General features: G+C 54.0%; 1 protein-coding gene and 1 non-coding gene across 2 annotated transcripts; both read left to right on the forward strand.

Moving 5' to 3' along the window:
* The first annotated feature begins 1,924 nt into the window (after nt 1-1,924).
* CHD3 (chromodomain helicase DNA binding protein 3) lies at nt 1,925-27,049 on the forward strand. The gene is made up of 40 exons (XM_065897162.1): nt 1,925-2,201; nt 6,732-6,844; nt 7,332-7,502; nt 7,742-7,866; nt 9,137-9,420; nt 9,654-9,784; nt 9,945-10,095; nt 10,273-10,466; nt 10,786-11,019; nt 11,218-11,421; nt 11,962-12,173; nt 12,919-13,050; nt 13,443-13,542; nt 13,956-14,147; nt 14,321-14,521; nt 14,899-15,036; nt 15,317-15,438; nt 15,594-15,767; nt 15,901-16,042; nt 16,269-16,400; nt 17,040-17,157; nt 17,370-17,494; nt 17,673-17,904; nt 18,193-18,359; nt 18,833-19,010; nt 19,413-19,478; nt 19,950-20,035; nt 20,153-20,286; nt 20,844-20,988; nt 21,163-21,325; nt 21,440-21,561; nt 21,668-21,803; nt 21,918-22,019; nt 22,210-22,338; nt 22,717-22,825; nt 22,999-23,131; nt 23,434-23,629; nt 24,738-24,901; nt 25,146-25,272; nt 25,761-27,049. The coding sequence occupies exons 1-40, from the start codon at nt 1,925-1,927 to the stop codon at nt 25,880-25,882; spliced, it is 6,183 nt and encodes a 2,060-aa protein (XP_065753234.1). The 3' UTR covers nt 25,883-27,049.
* LOC136139602 (small Cajal body-specific RNA 21) lies at nt 20,419-20,558 on the forward strand. Its single transcript, XR_010657122.1, has one exon. It is a non-coding gene; the product is annotated as a small Cajal body-specific RNA 21 (non-coding RNA).
* Nucleotides 27,050-27,306: the final 257 nt, after the last annotated feature.

Below are 27,306 nucleotides of genomic sequence, written 5' to 3' on the forward strand. Positions count from 1 at the left end.
GAGAAATAACCCAGGAGAGAAATGATTCCACAGGCATGGGATGGGAAGCAAGGAAAAGGTCAAAGTGAGATCAAAAGAATGGGAGGAAACTGTAGTAAGAAAAGGGTGACAAGAACAAAATAGGGTTGAACTGAGCTATTTGCCCTTCTTCCTCTGCTAGCATTGCTCATCTGGCAAGTTTTATTTTATGACTTCTCTGACCAAATCTCTGGATGAGAACGCTACTTTTGGACTCCTTTTCAACCTTCCATCTGATTCCTGATACCACTTTAAAGATAAACATTGGAGTACAGTGGGAAACCATGGGTCAGAAAGTCAGATGAAAATCTGAGTGTAACCCCCTACCTCTTTCCTTTTCTCAGTCCCAGTTACTTTTCTTTTTCATGGTACCTCAGTTTCTTCCACTCTATCAGTGTTGGAGATCATGGAGGAAGGGAAATATACTGAAAACAGGAGAAAAGAGAAAATAATTTCACAAACTTCAGACTTAAAAGAGAAAATAATTTCACAATCTTCAGACTTAACTCTTTCCCCTTTATTCTAAAAATCTGTTCTATTTACCCCCTAAATCAATTTCCCACGTCAGATGAATTTTATATTCAAGTAATTGGGGGGAGGGGAAGGCGAGGTAAAGGAGAAAAGAGTGAGGATAAAATTTACAATTATAAATCACTGAAAAGGCTGGGCAAAGGGGAGAATCAAACATGGACTCCTTTGAAAAAAACTCAATCATCGTATCTATTCATATCTCTCCCCCAAAAGTCACTAGGATTTCTATCACTTTTTTAAAGAAAGAAAAAAAAATCCAGTACCCCTTCTCACTTAAAAGATACATAGACAATTAAATGCGTTTTGACTTCAATGAGGTATGTAGAAACAGAGTTATATATAAACATATATTTCATCTTTTTCCTTTTCAATGCCTGAAGGGGAAAAAAAAAACCTTCACATCAAACCACTCCCTTCTGAAGTATTCAGAAAAAAAAAAAAAAGCTTTTCTTTAAGAGAAGGGAGGTGGGGAGGAAGAGACTAGTAAAGAAAAAAAAATTTAAATCTAGTTGGACTAGTATCTAACTAGTTAACCTTTAACAATTTATGCTGATGTCAGACTGAGCATGAGTACTGATTAATGCCCCCCCTCAAATATTTTTTTATAAGGGGGGAGTTAGTCACAGCAGCCATTTTTGTTTTATGCAGAAATCCTTCATGCCCCCCCCCGACGCGCACACACACTCACACACACACACTCAGTACACAAGGAAAATATCTCTATTAATCTGTGCACTAATCAGTTATAAAAAAGGGAGAAATTTGTGGGTTTCTGGGTAGAGGCTAGGAGATGGGGGTATAACAGGGAGGAGAATGGGGGGGGGTGAAAAATGAAATATTAAGCCAGCCATTTTGTTTTAAAAGGGGATTTTTCCCCCCTCTCCCTTTCTTCACGGAGGGGGTGGCGGTGCTGCAGGGGGGGTTGTTTTAAAAATAATTTCCAGGCGGCCATCTTAGTGCCTCAGCTCTGAGAAATATTTCTGAGCGCCCCCCTCAGAATTTAAATATATTTAAAGCAACGGAGAGGGGGGTAGAGAGAAGTCGAAAACTTTTATATATATATATATTTTTTTAATCCTCTTCTCTTGTTCTCTCGGGAGGAAGGAGAGAAGAAAAAAAAAGTCCTCAATTCTCCCCAAGAAAATTTTTGGGGGTGGTTTGGCCCCCCTCGTCAGACGGCGGCCCCGAGGGGGGGGTTTCGGAGGGGGGTGGCCCGGGGGTTTTGGGGGCTGGGGGAGGCGGTGAGGAGGAGGAGGACGCCGCCGCCGAGGAGGAGGAGGAGGAGGAGGAGGAGGAGGAGGAGGTGGTGGTGGTAGCGGTGGGGGAGGCGGGCGGGCGGTGGGTGGGGGGGTGGTGGGGGGGCCAGAGCCACAGGATGGCTTCCCCTCTGAGGGACGAGGAGGAGGAGGAGGAGGAGATGGTGGTGTCGGAGGAGGAAGAAGAGGAGGAAGAAGAGGGCGACGAGGAGGAGGAGGAGGTGGAGGCGGCCGACGAGGACTACGAGGAGGACGACGACGAGGGAGTACTCGGGCGCGGGCCGGGCCACGACCGGGGCCGCGACCGCCACAGCCCCCCCGGCTGCCACCTCTTCCCGCCGCCGCCGCCGCCGCCGCCGCTGCCCCCGCCGCCGCCGCCGCCACCCCCGCCGCCAGGTAAGCGGCCGCTGACTCCCCCCCCCCCCGCGCCCCCCCTCCCGCCCCAGACCGAGCCGGAGCCGCGGGCGAGCGAGGCCCGGGCGGGGGCGAGGCACCCACCGCGCGGCCGAGCCGAGGCGAATCCGGGGCGCGGGGCGCCGTCTCGGGCCCGTCGCCCCGCGGCGGTCCGGGCGGTCCAGGCGGGCGGCGGCGGCGGCGGCCGCCGGGCCAGGCCTCCTCCCCTCCCCCGCCGCACCCCTCCCCCGTCGCCACCGCCGCCGCCGCCGCCGCCGCCCGGGTTGGAGAGCGCTGGGCGCGAGCTGCATGCGCGGACCGGGCCACTCGGTCGCGGCTTTCGGGGGAGGAGGAGGAGGAGATTTTTTTTTTAACCCTCGGCGGGGAGGGGGTAGGCAGGAAACGGCCGAGGCGAAGCCAGGGCCCCCTCCCTGGCCGCGCGAGGGACCGCGGAGACCCTGGCGGCCGGACGGCGGCGTGGGGGAGGGGCGCGTGGGGGAGGGGCGGCCGAGCGGGCGCCCCTGGGGCTTCGGCCCCGGTGGGGTTGGACCGAGGCGAAGTGGGGTTTGCCTGCGAGGAGCGGACCGCGGCCCTCACCCCCCTCCCCCCCGTCAGGAGTTGGGAAGGCCGGGGGGAGCGGGTGACCATCGGACCCCCCCGCACCTGCGGGGACTTCGGTGCCCGCCAACTCTGGAGCGTGCGGTGGCACGTGGGGGAGGGGTCGGGTGAATGTTTGCGGGCGGCTGACGACTAGGGGCAGGTGGTGGCCACACTCCACGCGGACCACTTCCTGGAATGAGACTGGTTCCTGCCCCCTCTCTCTGGCTCGTACTACGGAGAGCAGTCATTGAAAATTGGGGACAGAGAGGAGAGTGTCTGGAAGACCAGATGCCCCCAACCCCACCCCCTTTATCTCTCCTCTGCTCTGGGCTCTTTTGTGTCAAGTGCGCCCCCCCCACCATGACCCCGTCAGTCTGGGGTGGCCGAGCTGCCCAGCTGTGACTCTCACGTGGCTGCCATTCACTGTCACTCACTCTCCCGCTGAAACCACCCACACCCTGACCACGTTGGGGGGCGTGAACTGCCCACCCAGCTGTTCTGCAGCTTGACCGTCACTCAGCACCCCTCCCCGGGGATGACAAGTCACCCGCACTGTCTGGGCAGTTCCGTCCGCGGTGGAGGGGCCTGACCGCTGCCTCGCGCGGGGGGCCCAGCAGTGGTCCCAGTCCGGCCACTCTGCAGAGTGTTCAGCTAGTGTTTTTCAGAATAGACTCTAAGTGAGCATCTTTCGGGTGTCTTGGTGCGGTGCAGCACAAATGCACCAAACTTCAAAACGTCTAACAACATACTCTTTGTAAAACTGTCGTATTGATCTGTGTGGCTTCAGTGGCAAATGTTCCTGTCTAGTTGAGACAGCCTTTGAGGGACTGTGGGGTGCTTTCTTGGGCCGGGGGAGGGGGGGTATGTGTATCTAATGGAAACAAGATAAAATCCACCTCCCCTCCCATCAGGCTGGTCCGAAAACCGGAAAAGTTTTTTAAAAGTTATCCCAGAGAGCCCACTGATTTTGCAGAAGGGAAAAGGAATAAAGAATTGTGGGTAGGGGATTGCCTGGAAGACAGCAGAGGTGCTAAAAAGAGAGGAAGAAAGGATGTCAGGTTAAGTTAGGGCATTAGCAGCTCTCGCCTATGTGTATTCCGAACTTGGAATGCGGTATTTGGGGGTTTTTGATCCCGGATTTGGGTCTGTGAAGGGGAGGGCATGAAAGAATCTGAGGTCGAGATGGGTCTTTGTGTCAGTACTCCCTCCCCTTTTCCCTTTGCTTTCTAAGCATCGTCAAATGTTTTTAAAATGGTATATTTGAAATGAAAACCCACCTACTCTCTCTCCCTGGGCAATTTTATCTCCCTTTCAGCCCTCCAAGTCAAACGAGTGACCCAGATACACCCTCTCAGATGACTTTCTGAGGTAAAACTTTAGGAAAATATTTTTAGTCTGCCCATTATTTCTGTCTACCTAAGTGTGGGCAAAATAACCCTCCTCTGAGGCAATATGTTCAGGCTGCCCTCCCTCATCCTCCTCTACAAGATGAGTTTATACGTGTTAGAGGTTTCTATTGTTTTTCATTCTGACGGCTTTGATTCTCACCATTTTGTTTTACATTCTTACCCAAGACCAATTTTATCCCTTCCCCCCTCTCCAGTCTCCGTACATTGTTAAACGTTTAAAATAATAGCACTCGTGCTGATGGGGGAAGGGAGCAGGAAGCCAAAAACTCATTTCTTCTCCCTCCCCCTTCTGGCAAGTCTAGAGAAATAATATAACATAATATATAGATGTGATTTCTTGGGGGTGGGGGTGGGGAATGGTTGTGGGTGGTGCGGAAAATTCTGGTAGTTTCTTTGCAAAAGGTCTGAAAATACAAACCCACCCCCTGCATGCAATACGCATGTGCAGCAGACCTATTATGGTGGTTCGTTGTGGGGGAGGGAGGGGAATTTGAGAAAAAATAAATATATGTGTGAGAGATTGATGGTGAGATTAGAAGAAGAGAGGGGCGGGCGGGAGGCGAGGCTCGCTGCGAGGCTCCTCCTGCGTCCTCTGGCTCGCCAGGCTCCACCCACCCTCCTCGCCGCCCTCCTCCCTCGCCGTCTTCCCGAGATCTGAGCCGGGATGTGGGAGAGTCTGGGCTCCAGGCCAGCATTGAGTGGCTGGTGAGACAGAGGTTGGGACTTAGATTTGCTTTCTTGCCCTCCCTTTCCTTTCCTCGCTGTCTACTTTGCCTCTCCACACCACGGCCGTCTTCCCAAGTTCGGGAACCTCCCGCTGGGGTGGGGAGTGGAGTTAACTGGCTGCGAGGTCCCAGGGCTTGTGTCCCACCCCCCAGCTGGTGGAGACCGAGGCCATTTCCCTGATCCTTAGCCAGTTGGCCTGCCCTTGCCTCTGCCCCGGCGGCCTCCGTTTCCATGTTCATATTAGCCGCGGTCCCTGGGGTGAGGGAGCGCGGGCTGCTGGGGCATGGCGTCTTACTGACTTCCTGTCAGGGTCCCCACTCTGTTTCCACACCTGGGGCTGCCACAATCCCCCAGTCCTAGAGTGTCTTCCTGCGCAAGAGGGCACAGGATGCTGGAGCTGTGAGAAGTAGCAATGAAGGAAGGAGGTGCCCAGATTCTGAGGCAGTGGAAACCAAGGCCTCCAGTGTTAATTGTGGCTAATTTTCCCTTGGCTGTTGTGGGAAGAAGGATTGTGTGTCCTAGAGCAAGGGGCTGGGCCAGGCCCAGACTTTCCTCTCCTGCACAGCTGCCTCTGCCTGAGCAAGACAGGTCTGGCGGGTTAATCTAGTGCTTGCTGGGGGAGGGAGGCCAAACAGGGCCTCATGTCTGTGTGGCATTGGTGTCTTCCTCCTCGCGGAGTTACTTTCTGTCCCCTAAGCCTCCACAGTCCGACAGGGGTCATGGAGAATGGGGAGAGGGGACATCTGGGAAGAACCAGCCCCGTTCTCTCTGACAGAGACATCTGGAGAGAAAGCCAGGGAACCTAGCCCTGCTGAAAGCAGGTACAGGCTGTCCTCTGGGCTTGTGCTCATGAGTATGCGATGCTTGTGCATTTGGGAATGCATATGCGGGTTGTGTCTGTGCCCGTGTCTTTGTGTGGGTCTCCCATACTGCTTATATATGAATGGGTTAGGATGTCTGGGACTAAATTTGGAGACAAGGGGTGAGACCAGGGGACAAAGGGGCAGGGTCCCTGAGTTCTCAAAGGGAACAGAGAGGAGTATATAGATTTGAAGGCACATTTCCAGTCTCCTTGGGAGGAGGAGGAATGTTTAGGTGATTGTGGAGACCTTCTTGGATGGGGTTAGGGTGTGACAAAGGAGCTAGACACTGTGATCCTGTGGGCAAGAAGTGAACATGCCTGACTGAGGATTTCTTTTCCTCCAGGGCTGTGCTGGGGTGACAGGAGGCTTGGTGATTATCTGAGGAAATATAAATAGAGGCCTCCCTCCTCACAAAAAGGATGTCAGGGCCCCAGGGTGTTAGTGTGAGAACCCAGGTGTCCACCTTTGGCTCTGCCGTCTCAGCATCTGGCTTAGGGAGCTGCCAGCTTGTGTCTCCCCACTCCAAGTGCTGGGGTCAGGCCAGGCCAGCAGCTGGGCATGGCTTCCCCAGTTCCTGGGCAGTATGCCAGCTGGCTAAGTGAGGGGGAAGGCAGGAGGAGCCCTGGCGGCGACTAAAAGGACCTGCCACAGTCAGAGCCCATGGCCTAGAGCCTGGTCCCTTGTTAGTAGGAGGGGAGAGACGGGAGTGGTTTGGCCGCTCTTCCCTTCTGACCCCTGACCTCCCATTCAGAACCCGAGCATCCCAGAGTACTCGAAACACTCTCTGTTTGCATCCAGCGGAGGGAGGCAAGGTTTGGAAGAGTTAATGCTGGAGTTCCTAGAGAGCAGTGGGAACTGAGGAGGTGAGGAAGGGAAGGGGCTGCAGAGACTGGGAACCTAGAGGCTTAGGTTTTCTGGTGCTCTCTGCCCCAAAGATAAGGATGACATTCGGCTGCTGCCTTCAGCACTGGGTGTGAAGAAGAGAAAAAGAGGACCCAAGAAGCAGAAGGAGAACAAGCCAGGAAAAGCCCGAAAACGCAAGAAGCTTGTAAGTGTTCAGGACTCCTATCTCTACAGCTAGGCTTGGAGACCCAGCCCTAGAGACCTACATTTTCTCTGGTCTTGATTACTGTGGGGATCCTGAAGTCAGGGAGGCCTGATCCCCTCTACCTGACCCCACCCCCGCTTGCTAGCCTGTATCTCCCAGGTCTGGGACCCTAACCTCACTCACCACAGCCTAGTGAAGAGCCCAGTTGTCGACTTGACTTGCCCTGCAGCACAGAGAAGCGGTTGAAAGCACAGGCTCTGGAGGTAGACTACATGAATTTAGAGCCTAGCAGTCTTCTGTCTTCTTGGACAATTTATTTAGGTCTCTGTGCCTCAGTTTCCTCACCTACAAAAGAGTGGATAAAGATAGATGTTACTATCATAGGATTGTTGTGAAGATCAAAAGAGATGATAAATGTTACGTGCTGAGAACAGTTTCTGGCACAAGGAAGGGCTGAAGAAATAGTGTTTTTATTTCTTTCCCTTAGGACAGCGAGGAGGAATTTGGCTCTGAGCGAGATGAGTACCGGGAGAAGTCAGAGAGTGGAGGCAGTGAATATGGAACTGGACCAGGTCGGAAACGGAGACGGAAGCACAGAGAAAAAAAGGAGAAGAAGACGAAGCGGCGGAAAAAAGGGGAGGGAGATGGGGGGCAAAAGGTGAGTAGAATTAGGGAGTGAGGGGAGAAATCAGTATTAATGACAGGCATGAGGAGTGGAGGAGGGAGAGCCCTGGGCAAGCAGGGTGCTAAGTGGAAAGGCTGTGGTTTGTGAGGAGTGGGATTGGGCTGGGAATGGAGCAGGAAGCAGAAAGCCCAGGGAACCTGGTGGGTGGGTAGAGAGGCGTGTGGGGGGCCCAGGACTGGACCCCTGCGTCACTGAAGCCTGGTCTCGCCCAGCAGGTGGAACAGAAGTCGTCGGCAACTCTGCTTCTGACTTGGGGCCTGGAGGACGTGGAACATGTGTTCTCTGAGGAGGATTACCACACACTCACCAACTACAAAGCCTTTAGCCAGTTCATGAGGTGCGGTAGGGCTGAGAAGCCCTCTCGAGCAGACGCTTTTAATTTGGGGGAGGCCCTGGACCCTTCTGGAATCTGATGAAAGCTAAGAAACTGCTCTCCAGAGAAATTCACAGCATATACACATAAAATTCCCCATGTCATCTTAGGGAATTCCTGCACTCCTAGGATCCAAGGACTCCAGTCAAGAACCCTTCACTGGGGGGTCACAGTACCACTGCTAGGTTAGAAACCTCTGTGGTGACAGACTATCAGGAGGACAGATGGCCCTCCTTGGTCTAACAGTTCCAGTTTCCCCTGCCTGACTTCTCTCTAGACTGGAGCGGGGAGGTGGTATCCGTGTTCCCCAGTTTCCTTTGCTCAGTTATCAAGTCCTCTGTCCCTTCGTTAGACACCAGTAATAACGGAGGATGCATTGCTGACAGTGGGACCTGAGCTTCAGTGGCTCCCGCAGTAGAGTACAGAACAGTAGAGATGCCTTTTGGGGAGCAGGCACTGGAGCAGAGCCGTTCAGCGCTCTGGAGGCAGCCTGCTGAGGTTTAGGTCCCGGTGTCACGTTGGGCAGCTCACTTCTGTGGTCTTCAGTTTCCGCATCTGTGAAATAGGCACATAGTACGTACCTCACGGGGCCTTGTGGGGATTTGATGGGATGATGGATGGAAAGCTCAGCACACTCAGTGCCTGGCCCCTAGTGGTGTTCAATCCCTGGTAGCTGTCCTTAGTCCCGTTGTCTCACTGCTTCACTACTAAAGACAGTGCTTCTGTCAGCACCGGGGTCACTCACGTCCTCACGAGAGCTTAACACCTCACCGCAGAGCAGAACCAGTGTGGCCCATCAGACTCCACCTGATGGGACCCTTCATCAGGGCCCCTGGAACTCTTTAGAAAAGCACAGAGAATCATAGCAACTCCTAGTAGTATTGCGAGGAAGAAATAAGGTATTATGTGTGTGGAAGTGTTTTAGGAACTGTAAAGTAGTTGTCCAAAGTAGAGCTTTTTTATTAATCTCATATTTTTTTATCCTTTTTAATCTGCATTTAAATTTTATTTTGCCTTTTTTTTTCTTCTTCATACTTTTTTCTTGTTTTTTTAAACTTTTTTTCCATTCTTAAACTTTTTATTTCTTTATTTCAAAATTGATGTTATTCTTCATAGGATGTATTTTCACCACCTAGGAATCCTACCTGGTACATAGACTTAATTGGTGAGGGCAAATGACAGTATTCCCAGACCATCTGTGAGGGGTCCGAGCGCCTTGCTTCTATATTTTCAGGCCCCTGATTGCTAAGAAGAATCCTAAGATCCCAATGTCTAAGATGATGACCATCCTTGGGGCCAAGTGGAGAGAGTTCAGCGCCAACAACCCCTTCAAGGGGTCGGCAGCTGCTGTGGCGGCAGCGGCGGCAGCGGCGGCCGCAGCTGTAGCTGAGCAGGTGTCAGCAGCTGTCTCATCGGCCACCCCCATAGCACCTTCCGGACCCCCCGCCCTTCCACCACCCCCTGCTGCTGATATCCAGCCCCCACCCATCCGAAGAGCCAAAACCAAAGAGGGCAAAGGTAAGAAACCCTCTAGTTGGAACAACTGTCACCTCACCCTCTAAACTGCATGTTCTCAAATTATAGTCCAGAGCTCTTGTCTTCTCAGCCCTGATTGTTGTAGAAGAAATGCTGTCCAGGAAGGGGTCTCAGTGAGACCATAGCCCACAGAGAGGTCCAGAAACCCTACGGCCTGCATTGTTCCTGGCTTTCATGACCTCGGCTTTTTCTCTGTCACCCCACTCCTCACTCAGGTCCAGGCCACAAGAGGCGGAGTAAGAGTCCCCGAGTGCCTGATGGACGCAAGAAGCTTCGGGGAAAGAAGATGGCACCACTCAAAATCAAACTAGGGCTGCTGGGTGGCAAGAGGAAGAAGGGAGGCTCGGTGGGTGGCCCCTCCCTGTCCATTATACTTCTGGGGTGTGGTCAGGGGCTGGGAGTCCAGACACAAGGGTCCGTGAGGGCAGCTGGAGCGGGAGCCCAAGGCCTGGGGAGGGGAGTGGAGTCCATTTGGCCTCTCTGACAGCCACGGGGGCTATGGGCAGTATGTCTTCCAGAGTGACGAGGGCCCTGAACCAGAGGCTGAGGAGTCAGACCTGGACAGTGGCAGTGTCCACAGTGCCTCAGGCCGCCCTGATGGCCCTGTCCGCACCAAGAAACTAAAGAGAGGCCGGCCAGGAAGGAAGAAGAAGAAGGGTAAGCGGTGTCAGCTGTGTGCAGCCCTGTCACTCAGCCTTCCTTTCATTCCTTCGTTGTCTTTCTTATTTGTAGTGTTGACCTCTTTACTGAACGCTTTTCTCTTTCTCTCCCCTCCCGCATTCCGCTCTCCTTCTCTCTCTCTGTTTCCTTTGCCTCCACTGGGGTGTATGACAGTCCTGGGCTGTCCTGCAGTGGCCGGGGAGGAGGAGGTTGATGGCTACGAGACGGATCACCAGGATTACTGTGAGGTGTGCCAGCAGGGTGGGGAAATTATTCTGTGTGACACCTGCCCTCGTGCCTACCACCTCGTCTGCCTCGATCCTGAGCTTGACCGGGCTCCTGAGGGCAAATGGAGCTGCCCCCACTGTGTGAGTACTGGTGCCACCTCTTACGGCCCTCAGGGACCCACCCACCTCTTTCCTCCTTGCTTTCTCTTGTCCTCTCCCTACCTCCAGATGCCTGGGCTTCTCAGTAACAGATGTTGGAAGTGTCCAAGATCCTAGTTTGATCCTCTCCCCCATTCCTTTGCCCCCAAAATTAGCATTTTGGGGACCTGAGATGTCCTGTTACTTTGTTCCCAGCAATCTTCTCTGCACTTCTAGGATCTAGCTGTCCTGGTTTGCCTCTGTCTTCCAGCCTCACTCCTTATCCTCTTTCTTGTGTCTGTGTCTGTCCTTGGCCTCCCAGGAGAAGGAGGGGGTACAGTGGGAGGCCAAGGAAGAGGAGGAAGACTATGAAGAGGAGGGGGAAGAGGAGGGGGAGAAGGAGGAAGAGGACGACCACATGGAGTACTGCCGTGTGTGCAAGGATGGCGGGGAGCTCCTGTGCTGTGACGCCTGCATCTCCTCCTACCACATTCACTGCCTGAACCCCCCACTGCCTGACATCCCCAATGGCGAGTGGCTGTGTCCCCGATGCACAGTGAGTGTGCCCATCTCTCAGGCTTTATTGTCAGCCCCGACTCCTTCTCCATCTCCAGGGCCCAAAGGTTGGGCTCGCTCTTTCTCTACTCTCCCCCACACCTAGCCTTTGATTCCCGTGTGGGACCCCCATCCTCCTACTCTAATGATGGGCTCTTTCTGCCTCTTTCTTTCCTCTTTGTGTGCGTCCATCCCGAAGTGTCCCGTGCTGAAAGGCCGTGTGCAGAAGATCCTACACTGGCGGTGGGGGGAGCCCCCTGTGGCAGTGCCAGCCCCCCAACAGGCAGACGGGAATCCAGATGCCCCACCCGCACGTCCTCTTCAAGGCAGATCGGAGAGAGAGTTCTTTGTCAAGTGGGTAGGCCTGTCCTACTGGCACTGCTCCTGGGCCAAGGAGCTTCAGGTACAAGGGCCTCTCCTTCCCCGCCTCCTGGGGCCCCATTCACTGCCATTCTCTCTCTTGGCCCGCTGTTCTCTCGTCTTCCATCCCCTCTGCTTTCCCTCACATTAGGCCTCTGGCCGCACACACCCTACCAACTCCCTTAGTTTCCACACTTGGTTCTCTTGGACTCCAGTTCTCTTTCCCTCAGTCTCCGTTAGATTCCTTCCCTTAGGTATGACATAGGCTTTCCTTAGCCTGCCTCAACTCCATCTCTTTGCTTATCCGTCTTAACCATGTTTTACTGATAGCCCCAATCTTAACAACCCTATTCCCTTCCTCCTTTTGCTTATTAATACCTCCCCACCCAGGTCCTGTCTCTGACTCTGTTCTCTGGCGTGCTATTCGTTCTCCTGCTTTGGCTTTAACTCACTATGTCCCTCATCCCACCTCTTTCATTGCTTGCTTTCCCATGCCATTCCCCCTGCCGGCCTCTGCCCTGTCTCCTTTTGTCCTCTCGGGATGTTGGGACTATCTATCCCCTCCTCCTCTGTGCCCCATCAGCTGGAAATTTTCCACTTGGTAATGTACCGAAACTATCAACGGAAGAATGACATGGACGAGCCCCCACCCCTCGACTACGGCTCTGGTGAGGATGATGGGAAGAGTGACAAACGCAAGGTGAAGGACCCGCACTATGCCGAGATGGAGGAGAAGTACTATCGTTTCGGCATCAAGCCAGAGTGGATGACCGTCCACCGGATCATCAACCACAGGTGAGTCCTTGGTCCGTGCGAAGGCCTACCTGGGTTTTGCCACTATTCTTGTTGCGCTGTGGCTCCATGTTAGTATTTGTTGATTAACCAGATAATTGATCTAACTGGATAATTCCCACTGTGGCCCCAGCCCTTCTGGCTTTGTTTCCTCTATGGAGATGGGAGGAACCAGGAGGAAAGTCTAGCCCAGCACTGACTGCTTTGTCCTTGCTTCTTTTAATTTCTAACAGCTTAAGAAATGACACATGAGTCTGGGGATCTGGTTGTGAAAAAAGCAAAACGTGAAACACATGGTTCATATAGACCAGTGTTTCTAGTACTTCTTTCTTCACAGTACTTATTACTAACTAATGTTACATTGTCTTTTATTTTCCTATTTCATCACTGCCTCCCCCAATAGAATTTGAGCTCCATGGGAATAGGTCATTGGTCTGCTTAGTTCTGCTCAATCACCCGTGCCTGGGACAGTGCCTGGCATGTAGTAGATGCTTAGTAAATACTGATTGGATGAACGAACGATGTTGAAGCCAGGGATGTTTTGTGATCGTTGATTTTTAGGAAGCCATCCTGAAAAAGTTAGGGTAGAACTTCAGCCATTCCAAACTGCCTTTCAGAGGCCCACCATTGAGGATTAGGTGACAACGTCTGCATGTTTGCTGATAATTGTGTTGATTATGACTTTTTCTACTTGTGACACATATTACTTTTCTCCTCCTGCTCCTTCTCCTGGCTTCTCTTCCCACAGTGTGGATAAGAAGGGAAATTACCACTATCTAGTGAAATGGAGGGACTTGCCATATGACCAGTCCACGTGGGAGGAAGATGAAATGAACATCCCTGAATATGAAGACCATAAACAAAGCTACTGGAGACACCGGTGAGGGAGCCAGGTCGTGGGTTAGAGGGAGTCTGAGGACAGAGGCATGAAAGCTAAACCTCCAGCATTAAATGAGATGCAGTAGGGACAGACCCAATCTAGAATTTAGGGCAGTGGGAGCCTGGGCTGGGTTGTTTGCGGTGGGGTCGGGAAGGAGGTGGTGTGAGGAACAGAAAGGAGATCTAGCCTGAGTAATGGGGATGAGGATGCTGAGGAGTGGGGAGGGTTGGCTTTAGAGCTGAACTCCATAGGGGTGAGGGTAAAGAACCTGGGAGAAAGGAAATGTGAGAAAATCTTGGTTATGGAAAGTGGGAGCTAGGTCTGGAGTGGGTTCAGAAGGACAGGGGGTGGGTCCAAGGACCAGGTCTCACTCAGACCCGCTGTTTTCCCAGAGAACTAATTATGGGGGAGGACCCCGCCCAGCCCCGCAAGTATAAGAAGAAGAAGAAGGAGCTGCAGGGTGATGGGCCTCCCAGCTCTCCTACTAATGATGTAAGTCCTCCCACTTGGCCTGTCTCCCGTTTCTGGAGCCATGCTGATCGAAGATTTCCTGGGGGCTTCTGACAGAACTTCCCAGAGTTTCAACAACTTCTTTGAACAGTAGCTCTTCCTTCAGTGTTCAGCTTTGCCCCAAGAGTGCTAGGAATTTTGGCACAGGAGTGAGAGCTGCTAGAGACAGCAGCACACAGGGCTCTTCTACCAGTTTCCTTCCCCACAGTGCTTCTGGGTATTGTTTTAAGGAATGAGGGGGAGGCACTGCAGACTCAAACTTTCATAAGCTCAGGCCATAGGAGAGGGACTTGTAATCCCATTTGATATCAGTGCCGGGGAGAGGGGAGGAGGAGGCCAAGACCGGAGGAGCAGCTGATGGCTCCCCTGAGCTTTCTGACTTCTTGATTCTACAGCCTACAGTGAAATACGAGACTCAGCCACGGTTCATCACAGCCACTGGAGGCACGCTGCACATGTATCAGCTGGAGGGGTTGAACTGGCTACGATTCTCGTGGGCCCAGGGCACTGACACCATTCTGGCTGATGAGATGGGACTGGGCAAGACCATACAAACCATCGTCTTCCTCTACTCACTGTATAAGGAGGTGCTAGACTCTCGGGCCCTGAGGGGGACAGCCGTGCTGAGGCCTAGCCTGGACTGGGGAAGGTGGGAGTGGAGGGTGAGGGCAGAGAACTGGCGGGGAGGGGTGCGGCAGGCAGTGGACTGGGTTGTATAACCGTGAGCCTAGACTAATGGTCCCCCACCCTCGACTCCCAGGGCCACACAAAGGGTCCCTTCCTGGTGAGCGCCCCGCTCTCCACCATCATTAACTGGGAGCGGGAGTTCCAGATGTGGGCACCCAAGTTCTATGTGGTGACATACACGGGTGACAAGGACAGCCGAGCCATCATTCGTGAGAATGAGTTTTCCTTTGAAGACAATGCCATCAAAGGTGGCAAGAAAGCTTTTAAGATGAAGGTAAGCCCCTCTATCTCATGTCCTCTAAAGTGCTCAGATCTGTCGTTTCGTTGCCCCAACCAGGACTTCAGTTCCTTTATTCCCCGTTCAGCTTTCTCCCTCCTTTACTCCACCTCCCCTCACGCCTCTGCACTCCAGTCCTGGAGATGTAGTGGGTACTCCTAGGGGTGTACATGGATCTGTTCATCCTGGACGGGTGGTGGGAGATTGGGGGCCACATTCAGAAGTCCCTGCATGGAGTCAAAGTTGGAGGACAGGACAACGGGCTCCCTTTGGGAGTCTCAGTTAGGCCTGGGTGTCTGCGTGGAGAATGGGGGTGGAGGCCTAGATGCTTGGGTGTGGGGTGGCAGCCGAGTGGACAATGGTTGTGTTGGCAGAGGGAGGCGCAGGTGAAGTTCCATGTTCTCCTGACATCATATGAGCTGATCACCATTGATCAGGCAGCTCTTGGCTCCATCCGCTGGGCCTGTCTCGTGGTGGATGAGGCCCATCGGCTCAAGAACAACCAGTCCAAGGTGAGTGAGATACCCAGGCCTCAGAAACTTGAGGCTGTGGACTCCTACTTGCCCTAGTCCTAAAAAATAAAGTTTCAGGCACTTTCTGTCATCAGGGAGGCAGGAAGCCTGGGAATAAGTCTGGGGAGAAGTCCAGGTTGGAAGAGGGAGAGGACTAGGGATGTGAGGGCCTCTGATCCTGAAGAAAATAGGAGCTAGAGGCAGGGAAAGGTGATACTGTGGGCCAGCCACTGGCCACTGATGGGCCCTTTCCTCTGCCTTTCCTTGCCCCATTTTCTAGTTTTTCAGGGTCCTCAATGGCTACAAGATAGATCATAAGTTGCTGCTGACAGGGACTCCACTGCAGAATAACCTGGAGGAGCTCTTCCATCTGCTGAACTTCCTCACCCCAGAGAGGTTTAAGTAAGTGGCTCAGTAGGGTGGTCTGCAGAGAGGAGAGGTGGAGGAACTGAGAAGATGAGTGGGAAGAGGATTCATCTGGAGTGAAGAATAGAGCCTGAGGTCAGGGGCAAAGAACCTGATGCCTGTTCATTTCCTTTTCTCCTTCTGGCTACTAGCAATCTGGAAGGCTTCCTGGAGGAGTTTGCCGACATATCCAAAGAAGACCAGATTAAGAAACTTCATGACTTGCTGGGGCCACATATGCTGAGGAGGCTCAAGGCTGATGTCTTTAAGAATATGCCGGCCAAGACAGAGCTCATCGTCCGCGTGGAGCTGAGCCCCATGCAGAAGTGAGATGCAAGGCGGGTTACCTGGCCCAGGGTTGAGGATTTGGTGGCAGCTTTCCAAGAGTTGGTGACCAAATGCAACATCATAATTGCTTCCTTTATTGTGTCTCTTCTATGCCCCTGCCCTGGGCTTTAGGAAATACTACAAGTATATCCTGACCCGAAATTTTGAGGCCTTGAACTCACGAGGAGGTGGGAACCAAGTGTCATTGCTTAACATCATGATGGATCTTAAGAAGTGCTGCAACCATCCATATCTCTTTCCTGTGGCTGCTATGGTAGATACGGGAGCTGGGGGACTGTGAAATGCCTGGCTCTTTGGAAACGTGGGCAGTTGAGCACAGGGCTGGAGTTGGGCTGGGAGGCCAGAGACTAGATTTCTGAGATGAGTAGGAATTGTAAAGGTGTGGAGCCTGGATTTGGGCCTCCAGCTTTCTAGGCATAGTCAGAATACGGGGGCGTGTTCACTGACCCTCTCCTCCTTTCTTCCTGCCTTCTTTTCAGGAGTCCCCCAAACTTCCCAGTGGGGCGTATGAGGGTGGGGCACTTATTAAGGCATCCGGGAAGCTCATGCTGTTACAGAAGATGCTGCGGAAGCTGAAGGAGCAAGGACACAGAGTGCTCATCTTCTCGCAGGTGACCCATCCCTGTAGCTCTTTCTCACCATCAGATAATCGCTGACCTCATTCCTGTGGTTGCCACGGGGTGCGAGGTTAGGCAGTTACACCCCTAAGGGTTTCTGGTGTAGCTAAGTTCATCTTGGTCTCTGATCCCTGTTCTTAATTAAGGCTGTTGGAAGTTGTAGTCCAGTTTCTGTACGCCAAAAGGGGCGAAGGGGAAGGGTGAGCCATCTGCCTCCTACAGGTCGTCTCTGGGACTGGTACTGTTTCTTAACCTTATTGGGGAAGGGAGGAGAGCACAGACCTCTTGGAAATCGGATGAAAGCTGTGGGTCTGTTCTCCAGAAAACTGCACACACAACTAGACAATTTTGTACAGATTTTCAGGGGATTCATAGATTTGCCTGAAACTTTGTCGTGGGTGTCAGAGGAGAACCTCTGCCTTAGGAGAAATGGTCTTAAATCAGGAGAGAGAGAATGACAAGAATGTCCCAGGAGGAGCTGGGGGTGGAGGAAGCAGCTCCGGGGGGTGTATGACAGGGCAGGGGTACAAGTGTAAGGACTGGGGTTGAGAGAGAATAAAGAGGTAGTCAGACCAGACAGGGCGCATCCCACTGCCTCGTCGTTCTAGACTCCTGCCTTTTCTCTTGCTCTAGATGACCAAAATGTTAGACTTGCTAGAGGACTTCTTAGACTACGAAGGCTACAAGTATGAGCGCATTGACGGCGGCATCACTGGTGCCCTGAGGCAGGAGGCCATCGATCGCTTCAATGGTGAGGGGGGCCTTGGTCCCTGCTGGGTGTGGGAGGCCTGAGAAACCTGTGCCTAGGTCCCTGGGATGGGAGGGTGCTGGCCTGGGAGGATATTAGCCACCTGGGCTTTTGAGTTGAGGGCATCGTTGTTTGTAGCCAGGGAACAACTAGGAGCAGGTGGACAGACCTGCTGGGTACAAGAAAGGCCTGATTTCCTAATTCTTGCCTCCTAGCTCCTGGAGCCCAACAATTCTGCTTCCTCCTGTCCACCCGGGCTGGAGGGCTGGGCATCAATCTGGCCACTGCCGACACTGTCATCATCTTTGATTCAGACTGGAACCCGCATAATGATATCCAGGTGAGAGCATGCCTCCTGGAGCCCCTCTGAGCAAGGAGATGTGTCTGTCTGTTCTGGGGTCAGAAATAAACCTCTTGGTGGGTAGAAGACCCTTCCTTGTCAGCCTCTTTTCCAGAGCATGTAGGGGGTGTCTCCCCTGCCACTCCCCCGGCCCATCCCCACTTTCCGGCCCCTGCAGGCCTTCAGCCGTGCTCATCGGATCGGCCAGGCCAACAAAGTGATGATTTACCGGTTTGTGACTCGCGCATCAGTGGAAGAGCGAATCACACAGGTGGCCAAGAGAAAGATGATGCTCACGCATCTGGTGGTGCGGCCTGGGCTGGGCTCCAAGGCGGGCTCCATGTCCAAGCAGGAGCTGGATGACATCCTCAAATTTGGCACCGAGGAGCTATTTAAGGATGAAAATGAGGGTGAGAGCCTTTTCTGCAGCTCCCTGTAAGCAGGTCTTTGCTGTCTATGAGCACTTCTCTTCTGAAACCCCCTGAAGAAAATCTCTTCTCTGCATCCTTGGAGGAAGGTTGGCTTACAGGTTGAAAACAACAGCAAATCTCTGTGTAGACGTCCAGGGAAAGGGCCTTCTCCTCCAGAGCTCCCGTGAAAAGGAAGCAGAGGGGAAGGCTTTCCTCTGATCTCTCTAAAGTTCTGCCTGAGGTTCTGGTTAGAGCTCAGAGTCCCCTCTCATTCCCCAACTCCACCAGGGGAGAACAAGGAGGAGGACAGCAGTGTGATTCACTATGACAACGAGGCCATCGCTCGGCTCCTGGACCGGAACCAGGATGCAACTGAGGACACTGACGTGCAGAACATGAATGAGTATCTCAGCTCCTTCAAGGTGGCCCAGTACGTGGTGAGGGAAGAAGACAAGGTGAGAGGCTTGGGGCCAGACACTGTGCATCCCGGGCCACCTCTGAGGGGTGGTGTCCGACGTTCTTGACCAGACCTTGAAGTTGGAGGATCCCCCTTCGCTCTTGGTTTTTGTCTGATCTCTTACCCCAGTGCCCATCAGAGAGCGGTAGTGGACCTCAAACGACTTCTTGGTCTAAAGGATGAGACTGGACTTTGGAGAAAACTTAGGCAGAGAAAGCGGTGATAAACTCGGGAGGGAACCTTCTGAGTCAGAGTGGGAGGGACACAGAGGGCACTAGAGGAGAGGTTTGGAAAAAAGGGAAATCACGAGGAGGAGAAGCATATTGCAGGTAAGAGGTAAGGAAAACTCACACAGAGGACTTACACACAGTGACGAGGTCTAGGGCTGGGTGGAGGCAGGCGAGTAGGGATTTTGTCATGGTGGAAGGATTGGAAGGGGAGGCCTTCAGCGTTCGTCCTGCTGCCCTTCAGATTGAGGAAATTGAACGAGAGATCATCAAGCAGGAGGAGAACGTGGATCCTGACTACTGGGAGAAGCTGCTGAGACACCACTACGAGCAGCAGCAGGAAGACCTGGCCCGCAACCTCGGCAAAGGCAAGAGGGTCCGCAAGCAGGTTAACTACAACGATGCTGCTCAGGAGGACCAAGGTGAGGACCGCCCCTGACGGAGGGACCGAGAAGGGGAGAGTGCGCTTAGGAGTCAGGGCCTTCCCTGCCAAGTGGAAAGAGATTAGGAAGGGACACTGGGAGCTACCCGGAGGCCAGGTGGATTTGCAGGTGATCTCAGCTATCTAGCAGTTGCAGAGGGCTCAGATGGACACCCAGGGGTCCCTGTTTAGAGTGGGTTATGCAGGAGTCAGGAGGTAGGTGGGTGAGTGGACATGGTGTGTGGTCCTCAGTCAGACGGCAGGCAGTCATCCGGCATCCCTAGGAGGGCCAAGGCCAGAGCGAAGGTGCAGAAGTCTCCGAGGGGAGGCGTCCAGACAGAAGGGCCCCAGCCTGGGCTTATCCAGGGAGCCATCACTGACCACTGAGCCCTTCTCCTCGCAGATAACCAGTCAGAATACTCAGTGGGATCAGAGGAGGAGGATGAAGACTTTGATGAGCGTCCTGAAGGTGGCATCTGTTTTCTTGTTTTTCTACCACACCTCTTCCCATTTCACTTCCCATTGTCTATTAAGCCCACTATTTTTATACAAAATGCTCATTTGTAGAAAAAGTAAAGATTGCAGGTAAGCAAAAAGGAAGAAATATCTATAATCTCGCCACTGTTAAAATTGGGAGTATATAACCATGCAGGCTTAGATACCTAGATGAAAGATCGAGAAAGGTAACATCCTTTTACATTCCTACCATTAATCTTGCTTGCATCGTGTGGGTGCTACTGATTTTTTAGTATGACTCGATTCTTTTGGACCTATTGGGTTAGTAGTTCTGAATGCGCTGGGAAGAAAATTAGAAGCGCCTCAGAGCTGACACAGGCCTTTCCTGTGTTCTGTATCTTGTGAGAATGGAGGGCTAGGAAAGAGTGAGCGGGGGGAAGGAGGTGGCAGCTCTACTAACCGGGGTCACCATCTCCCCACCCAGGGCGTCGACAGTCCAAGAGGCAGCTCCGGAACGAAAAGGATAAGCCACTGCCTCCACTGCTGGCTCGAGTTGGGGGCAACATTGAGGTGAGAGCTGGCCTAGGCCCCTCTAGGAAATTGAAGCTGAGTCACTGAGGGTAGAACAGACCAAGAAATGAGATCCTGGACATTCACTGCCCACTCCCTCCTTGCCCCCATCATCAGGTGTTGGGATTCAACACCCGTCAGCGGAAGGCCTTCCTCAATGCTGTGATGCGCTGGGGCATGCCACCACAGGACGCCTTCACCACCCAGTGGCTGGTGCGGGACCTCAGGGGCAAGACTGAAAAAGAGTTCAAGTGAGTGGGGGTGATTCAGGGCTGAGCTGGATGGAAGGGTAAAAACTTTGGGTGTTACTGCCTTCCTCTTGGCCACCATATGATGTGACCTTACTCAACTGATCACCGTACTCCCTGCCAGACAGCCTTTCCTGGCTCAGTTTCCTGGGGGGTGGGCTCAGCCTGCCCCACCTCCCCTCAGATGAGCCTAGAGCAGGGAGGCCAGGCTTCCTCCCCAATGGGAGAGGCAGTTGAGACAGGAGCCTCGCCTGGGCTGTCCTTGCCTCACATTTATTTGACCATGATAACCTGGCAGGGGGGCTGGTGGGAAGGATGAAGAGCTGACTGATGGGGCCTAGGAATGAAGTAACCAAGACCAAGGGGACTGTGGAAATGCAAGGGGAGGGGCAGATGGGGGAGTTAGGATTTGGAGGACAGGTGATGGTGAGATTGAGAGGCCCAGGGGAGGACCCCTGGAGGCACCCGGGAGTTTCAGGTTCAGTAATCCCTGTGCCCCCTTTACTGCCCTGCCCCCCCTAAGGCTCTTCTAACACACCTCCCACCCCCGTGCTCCTTAGGGCCTATGTGTCTTTGTTCATGCGCCATCTCTGTGAGCCCGGGGCAGACGGCTCTGAAACCTTTGCTGATGGGGTCCCTCGGGAGGGACTGAGTCGCCAGCAAGTGTTGACCCGCATTGGAGTCATGTCTCTCGTCAAGAAGAAGGTATCCGTCTTCCCCTCAGCCAAAGAGGCTGGCCGCCTAGGCCCTGTGCTCCTCTGCCTCTCGTCCCTGAGTTCCGGACTCACGCTGGTGCGAGAAAGGGAGAAGCGCTGGAGCTTGCTGTGTGTCCGGTGCCCGAGCTGATCTCTGTCCCTACGACTCCCCCGCACCCTTCAGGTTCAGGAGTTTGAGCACATCAATGGGCGCTGGTCTATGCCGGAGCTGATGCCCGACCCCAGTGCTGACTCCAAGCGTTCCTCCAGAGCCTCCTCTCCTACCAAAACGTCTCCCACCACTCCTGAGGCTTCTGCTGCAAACAGTCCTTGCACCTCAAAACCTGGTAATCAGCTCAGGATGGCAGGAGAGACAGATGGGGCCAGTGTCTGTTAGACGCCGAGGGTCTGGAGTTGGGGTGGGGAGTTTCTGCCTGCCTCACTCCGCCTTACCCCCGCAGCTACTCCAGCTCCCAGTGAGAAAGGAGATGGCGTAAGGACACCTCTGGAGAAGGATGAAGCAGAAAACCAGGAGGAGAAGCCAGAGAAGAATAGCAAAATTGGGGAGAAGATGGAAACAGAGGTGTGTGTGTGGCTACCCAGCTTCCTTTGAGGGGAGGGAGTGGCAGAGTCGTGGCGGCAGGTGCCTAGGAGCCGCCACTTCAGCCTGACTCCGTTGTCCTCTTTAGGCTGATACCCCCAGCCCAGCCCCATCACTTGGGGAGCGGCTGGAGCCAAGGAAGATTCCTCTAGAGGATGAGGTGCCAGGGGTACCTGGAGAGATGGAGCCTGAACCTGGGTACCGTGGGGACAGAGAGAAGTCAGGTGGGTGCATGGCCTTAGGGGTGATGGGGGGCTTAGAATTTGGGGGTTCCCTCTTCCTGGGGTCAGGGGCTGAGGGTGACATCCTCCCTTCCTGTCCCCTACCCCCTCCCACAGCCACGGAGTCGACGCCAGGAGAGAGGGGGGAGGAGAAGCCGATGGATGGACAGGAACACAGGGAGAGGCCGGAGGGGGAGACGGGGGATTTGGGCAAGAGAGGTAATGGGTGGAAGGACCGGACACCTGGGTCCCTGAGGGAATCAGGGGAGGGGACGTGGAGTCTTGGGAACCAAATGCCTGGGTCCTGGGTGGGTAGCTGTTCCAGGGGCCAGCACACTACAGAGAGTAGTCTTGGGACCTGGGAGGAGACTCTCCTGAGGTGTGAGCTCTGCCCCGTCTGCCGTAGCAGAAGATGTAAAAGGGGACCGGGAGCTTCGACCTGGGCCTCCTCGAGATGAGCCGCGGTCCAACGGGCGACGTGAGGAGAAGGCAGAGAAGCCGCGGTTCATGTTCAATATCGCAGACGGTGGCTTCACAGGTGGGGGGGTCCTCACTGCCCTCTGCTCCTCACTGGGGTTAGCTCATCCTCATGGGGTTTCTCTTTGGGCCTGAGGCCTCCTTCCGCCTTTAATTCCAAGTAACTGTCAATGAAATGGTGCATGCTGTCTCTGATCCTTGCCCTTGGTCCTCCTTAAGTGTACTCCTAACTCCAAAGCTGCCTTAATCCCACCTGTACTCTTAATCCTAACTTGAACCTTGTTTGTAACTAGTTTTATTCCTAACCCCTCACCTAACCTTGCCCTGTTCCTCCTAAAAAGCCCTTAGTCCTGTCCCACTGTTCATTTCCCTCCTCTGTACCAGTCTGTTGGGCTTCACAAACTCCTGATGCCTCATCTGTCTTCTGTCCTCTTTTCAGAGCTCCACACGCTGTGGCAGAATGAGGAACGGGCAGCTGTTTCCTCGGGGAAACTCAATGAGATCTGGCACCGAAGACATGACTATTGGCTTCTGGCTGGGATTGTCCTGTATCCTTGGCTACAAATGCAAGAAAAAAATGTTCTCTCAGCCTGGAGAGAGGGGAACTACACTTAGGGAAGGGGGCCTAGTGCCACACTTTGGGGCGACCAGGCCAAAAGGAAGGCGTGTTCACAGCCCAGCCCTGTTAAATTCCTTGATGATCCACTTCCTTTATTGGCAGCCATGGCTACGCACGGTGGCAGGACATCCAGAATGATGCTCAGTTTGCCATTATCAACGAGCCATTTAAAACTGAAGCCAATAAGGGGAACTTTCTGGAGATGAAAAATAAGTTCCTGGCCCGGAGATTCAAGGTGAGGATGAGGGAGGAAAGGAACAGTGTTGAAGAGGGGCTTGGGTGAGAAGTGGGACCAGATCTGGTTGGAATGTAGGCAGGGTTAACACCTTGAGGGTTGAGGCGATGCTTGAGGCAAAGACCAGAGGGTCACCTTGTGTTTGGCACTGTGGTCTGGATCGGGGTCACAGTCAGTATTGGTGTGGAGCTGGGGGTCTGGGCCGCTGGTGAGGGCAGTGTGAGGGCAGTGTGGGTCTCCAGCCCCGAGCTGCGTGCTTGCTGCTGGCAGCTCCCGCACTCACCCCCTCCCCACACCCTTAGCTCCTGGAGCAGGCGCTGGTGATTGAGGAGCAGCTGCGGCGGGCGGCCTACCTGAACCTATCACAGGAGCCGGCGCACCCCGCCATGGCCCTCCACGCCCGCTTCGCCGAGGCCGAGTGCCTGGCCGAGAGCCACCAGCACCTCTCCAAGGAGTCGTTGGCGGGGAACAAGCCGGCCAACGCCGTGCTGCACAAGGGTAAGGGCCGCGGCGGCCCCGCGCGGGGGAGGGCCCACAACGCTGCGTAAGTCTTCACCCCGCACCCCTCAAAATCTTCCCACCCCTCTGACCCCTTTACCCTCTGAACCACCCCCCTCTGACCTCTGACCCCACCCCGACCCACCTGGTACCCCCTTGGTTTTTAGCCTCTAGGATTCGTGCGGCCAGCCCTCATCCGTGCCTAGTAGCATTCACATCAGTGCCTAAGGGAGGGACCTTCCCCCCAACCCCCCAATCTCCATGAGACTGTGCCACGTCCCCTCCACAGGGCGGAACTTCTTCGCTGACCCACACACCTGCCATATTGCTAATAGCACTCTCTCTGGGGCCCTGGCCTGTGTATAGTCCACAAAAGTCCTTACCCCCAGTCCCACAAACCACGTTCCTCACGTCTCATTCACCCCATGAAGCAGAAAGCACCTTCGTCCCACCCTCTGACCCTACCCCATGAAACTTCCCTTTGACCTTCAACCCTTCCTCCCAAACCCTCTTACCTTGATAATAATAGATTAAGTTCTAAAGCCCTCTAACCATCTAATCCTGTCTGATGTAGTGACTGATTCCTGGCCCCTTTGACTCCTGTTCTAATTCCTTGAATCTGTAATGCTGACCCTCTAACCTCCCTCCCCCCCTTACATATTAAAACTTTGATTCCTTACGTCTTTGACACCACTTACCACCTCCCACGCCTCCTGACTATTTCCTCCCCGTCATCCCCAACCCCAAAACCTCACTCTTTCAGTATGGGATGTTCTGACAACTCCCCGCCCCCATGTCTTCCGATGTCCTCCCTCCCCTATCTCCCTTTTCTCCATATTCCCTTTTCCTTTCTTCTTTCTCTCCATCTGTCCTCTGTGGTGATCTGGTCTCTCTGCCTCTTTACCTGACACTTTTTCTTTGTCCCCGAGTTGCTCTTTTTTTCTACTTCTGTCATTTCCTTGGTCTCTGATTCTTCGACATCTGTGCCCTCCTCTCTCTCCTTCTCTGACTGTATCTGTCCATCTGACTCCTCATCTCTTTTCTTGGCTCCATCTCTCCCTTTCCCTGTCTTTCTCTTGCCCTTCTTTCTCCGTGGCCCGGGCCCCAGTTCTGAACCAGCTGGAGGAGTTGCTGAGCGACATGAAGGCGGACGTGACCCGCCTGCCAGCCACGCTGTCCCGAATACCCCCCATCGCAGCCCGCCTTCAGATGTCCGAGCGCAGCATCCTCAGCCGGCTGGCCAGCAAGGGCACGGAGCCTCACCCCACACCGGTAACCCTCTTTCCCCCCACTCCAGTTTTCCCTGTTGGTACTCCTCCTGCACACGTAGGAACACCTCCTTCAGAGCCCCGTGCAGTGTGGAACAACGACCTGCTCCAGCACGCTCGTCAGCCTTGAGCCTCCCTGCCTGTGTGATACCCCTCAGTAGTTCTGGAGTTGGCCCATGATGTCTCCCCGACAGCTTCTTTCCTCTCAGACTGTGGACCCTCTAATGTGGGCTCGCTCTCTCTTCCAGGCCTTCCCCCCGGGTCCGTACGCTACACCTCCGGGGTACGGGGCGGCCTTCAGCGCCGCACCCGTAGGGGCCCTGGCCGCCGCAGGCGCCAATTACAGCCAGATGCCTGCAGGGTCCTTCATCACAGGTCAGCTGGTGACTTCCTGCCTCCTGCTCCTTGCATTCTTCCTTTTCCAAGCTTCATCCCTGCTCAGCTACCCTTTTACTTGTCCAGCCCATCTCATTTCCTTGGAAGTATCCAGTGTTTTATGGAATGGAGTGGTTCTGGACTTTGTTTTTCCCATCCCTTTCTCAGCTTCTCTTCCATTCCCATTGTCAAAAACCTCATCTAGGGTTTTAGTGGTTCTGTGGCTTGGTACTATGAGCCTCCTCCAGCTGTTTACTTCAGAGGAAGAGAATATGAAATTGGAAGGGGCTTCCGGGGAAAGTTGGAGCGTGTGTTCCATCATGCGTACAGTGGGGAATCTCAGAGAGAGAGATTTTTTCCCATCCCTACCTTAGAAAATTGGATGTGGCATGAGGTGACCTAGAAGTAAGAACATACTGTCGTCAGGAAGCAGTCGACAATGGGAAGTGAAGGAGGGATTGACCCTTCCTTACCCCCTTCCCAAACAGCCGCCACCAACGGCCCTCCAGTGCTGGTGAAGAAGGAGAAGGAAATGGTGGGGGCATTGGTGTCAGACGGGCTGGATCGGAAGGAGCCCCGAGCCGGGGAGGTGATCTGTATAGACGACTGACCGGATCCCAGGCCTGCCCTTCACCCAGGCCCCGTCCCCGAGGCCGACCCCCAGCTCAGGCTCTGGGGCCTGCTGCCAGTCCTCCGCCTTCCCCACCCCTTGGGCCCCCGCTGGGCTAGGAGCCCCTTTGCCCCTCTCTACAGCTCTCTTCAAGAAGGGCCCTTTGTCCTTCTCCACCCCGTGCACCTTTCCCACCGTGCTTTGAAGACTGTGCTGGTGAGAAGAGGTCTGGGTGGGAGGTGGTCAGCAGGGTCTTCCAAGTACCTGTACCCCCCACTGCCCAGCACACACAGCTTCCCAGTGAGCAGCTGTGGGGCGGGGCGGGGGGGAAGAGGTGGAGCCGCCCCAGTTCTTATTCCTGCAGCGTAAGCTCCATCTCTTGCAGAAGTGGGGGGTTAGCCTTGCCCGGCCTTTAGGGACTTTGGTGGGGAAAAGAGCTTTCAAGAGAGGAGGGTGACTTTAGAGAGGGGTGACAGTGAGCCCTGGGAGGGTGGAAGGGAAGAGGAGGGGCGGCTGCATGTTTCCTTCCCCTACCTCCCCCCAAATGGAGGGCGGAGCAGTTAACAAGGGAGGGAGTCCATTGCTGTTCAGCCTCAGAATAAAGGCGCCGTTCACTGGCTCAGTTACCTCCTGCGTACCGGCATCTTGTGTTGGGAATCTTCCCCCCTCCCTAGGGACCAAGGACCACCCCTACAAAGAGAGTAATATTTGGGTGATACTCCCTTAAGCCAAAGAGGAGCTCCCCAGTCTGTCCTAGGGACCCAGGTAACCTAGAAAGGGTGGCGGAGAACACAATGGGCCAGATGTGGGGGGAGCCCCCAGTTTTGGGGCTCAGGTTCTTGGAGGACTTCTACCCTCCCTCCTGAAGACCTGGATATGAACTAAACTTGAGTGGGTCAGGCAGGGGGTCTAGTCAGGGGACTACCTTGCCTTTGGGACCAGAGCAAAATAGTGGAGGGCAGGCTGGGGAGACATGGGCACATCCTCCTCCCCAGGAGGGGCTGGGGAGAGTGGCAGTTTGCATGGCGAACCCCCCACTTGCTCTTCGCTCCCCTTCACTTTCTTGCTGCTCCTTTCCCGGTCTCTTCACACCCACTCCTGGTCTGTCCCAGTCCCCTCTTCTGTATCAGGTTTATTGGTTGTACATATAAATTATACTTTCCTTTCTGTGTGCTCTGTTATTTTTGAGTGGGGGAGTTCTTTGGTTTCGGGGAGGGATGAGGAAAGAAAGGGTGTTGCCTCCTGCCATTTCCTATTACCCATTTCTCTCTTTTTTTAAATCTTGTGACTTTTCCTTTTTCTCATTTTTATTTGTTGGATCATCAGCTACGACTCCAAGGCTCTTTTTCCAACCCTCACCCCAGTGTGATGAGCTCAGCGGAGATGGAGGGTGACAGCAGGACACCTCCACAGGCCTCAGGTTG

This window comes from Phocoena phocoena, chromosome 19 (assembly GCF_963924675.1).
Source record: "Phocoena phocoena chromosome 19, mPhoPho1.1, whole genome shotgun sequence".
NCBI classification, from domain to species: Eukaryota; Metazoa; Chordata; class Mammalia; order Artiodactyla; family Phocoenidae; genus Phocoena; species Phocoena phocoena.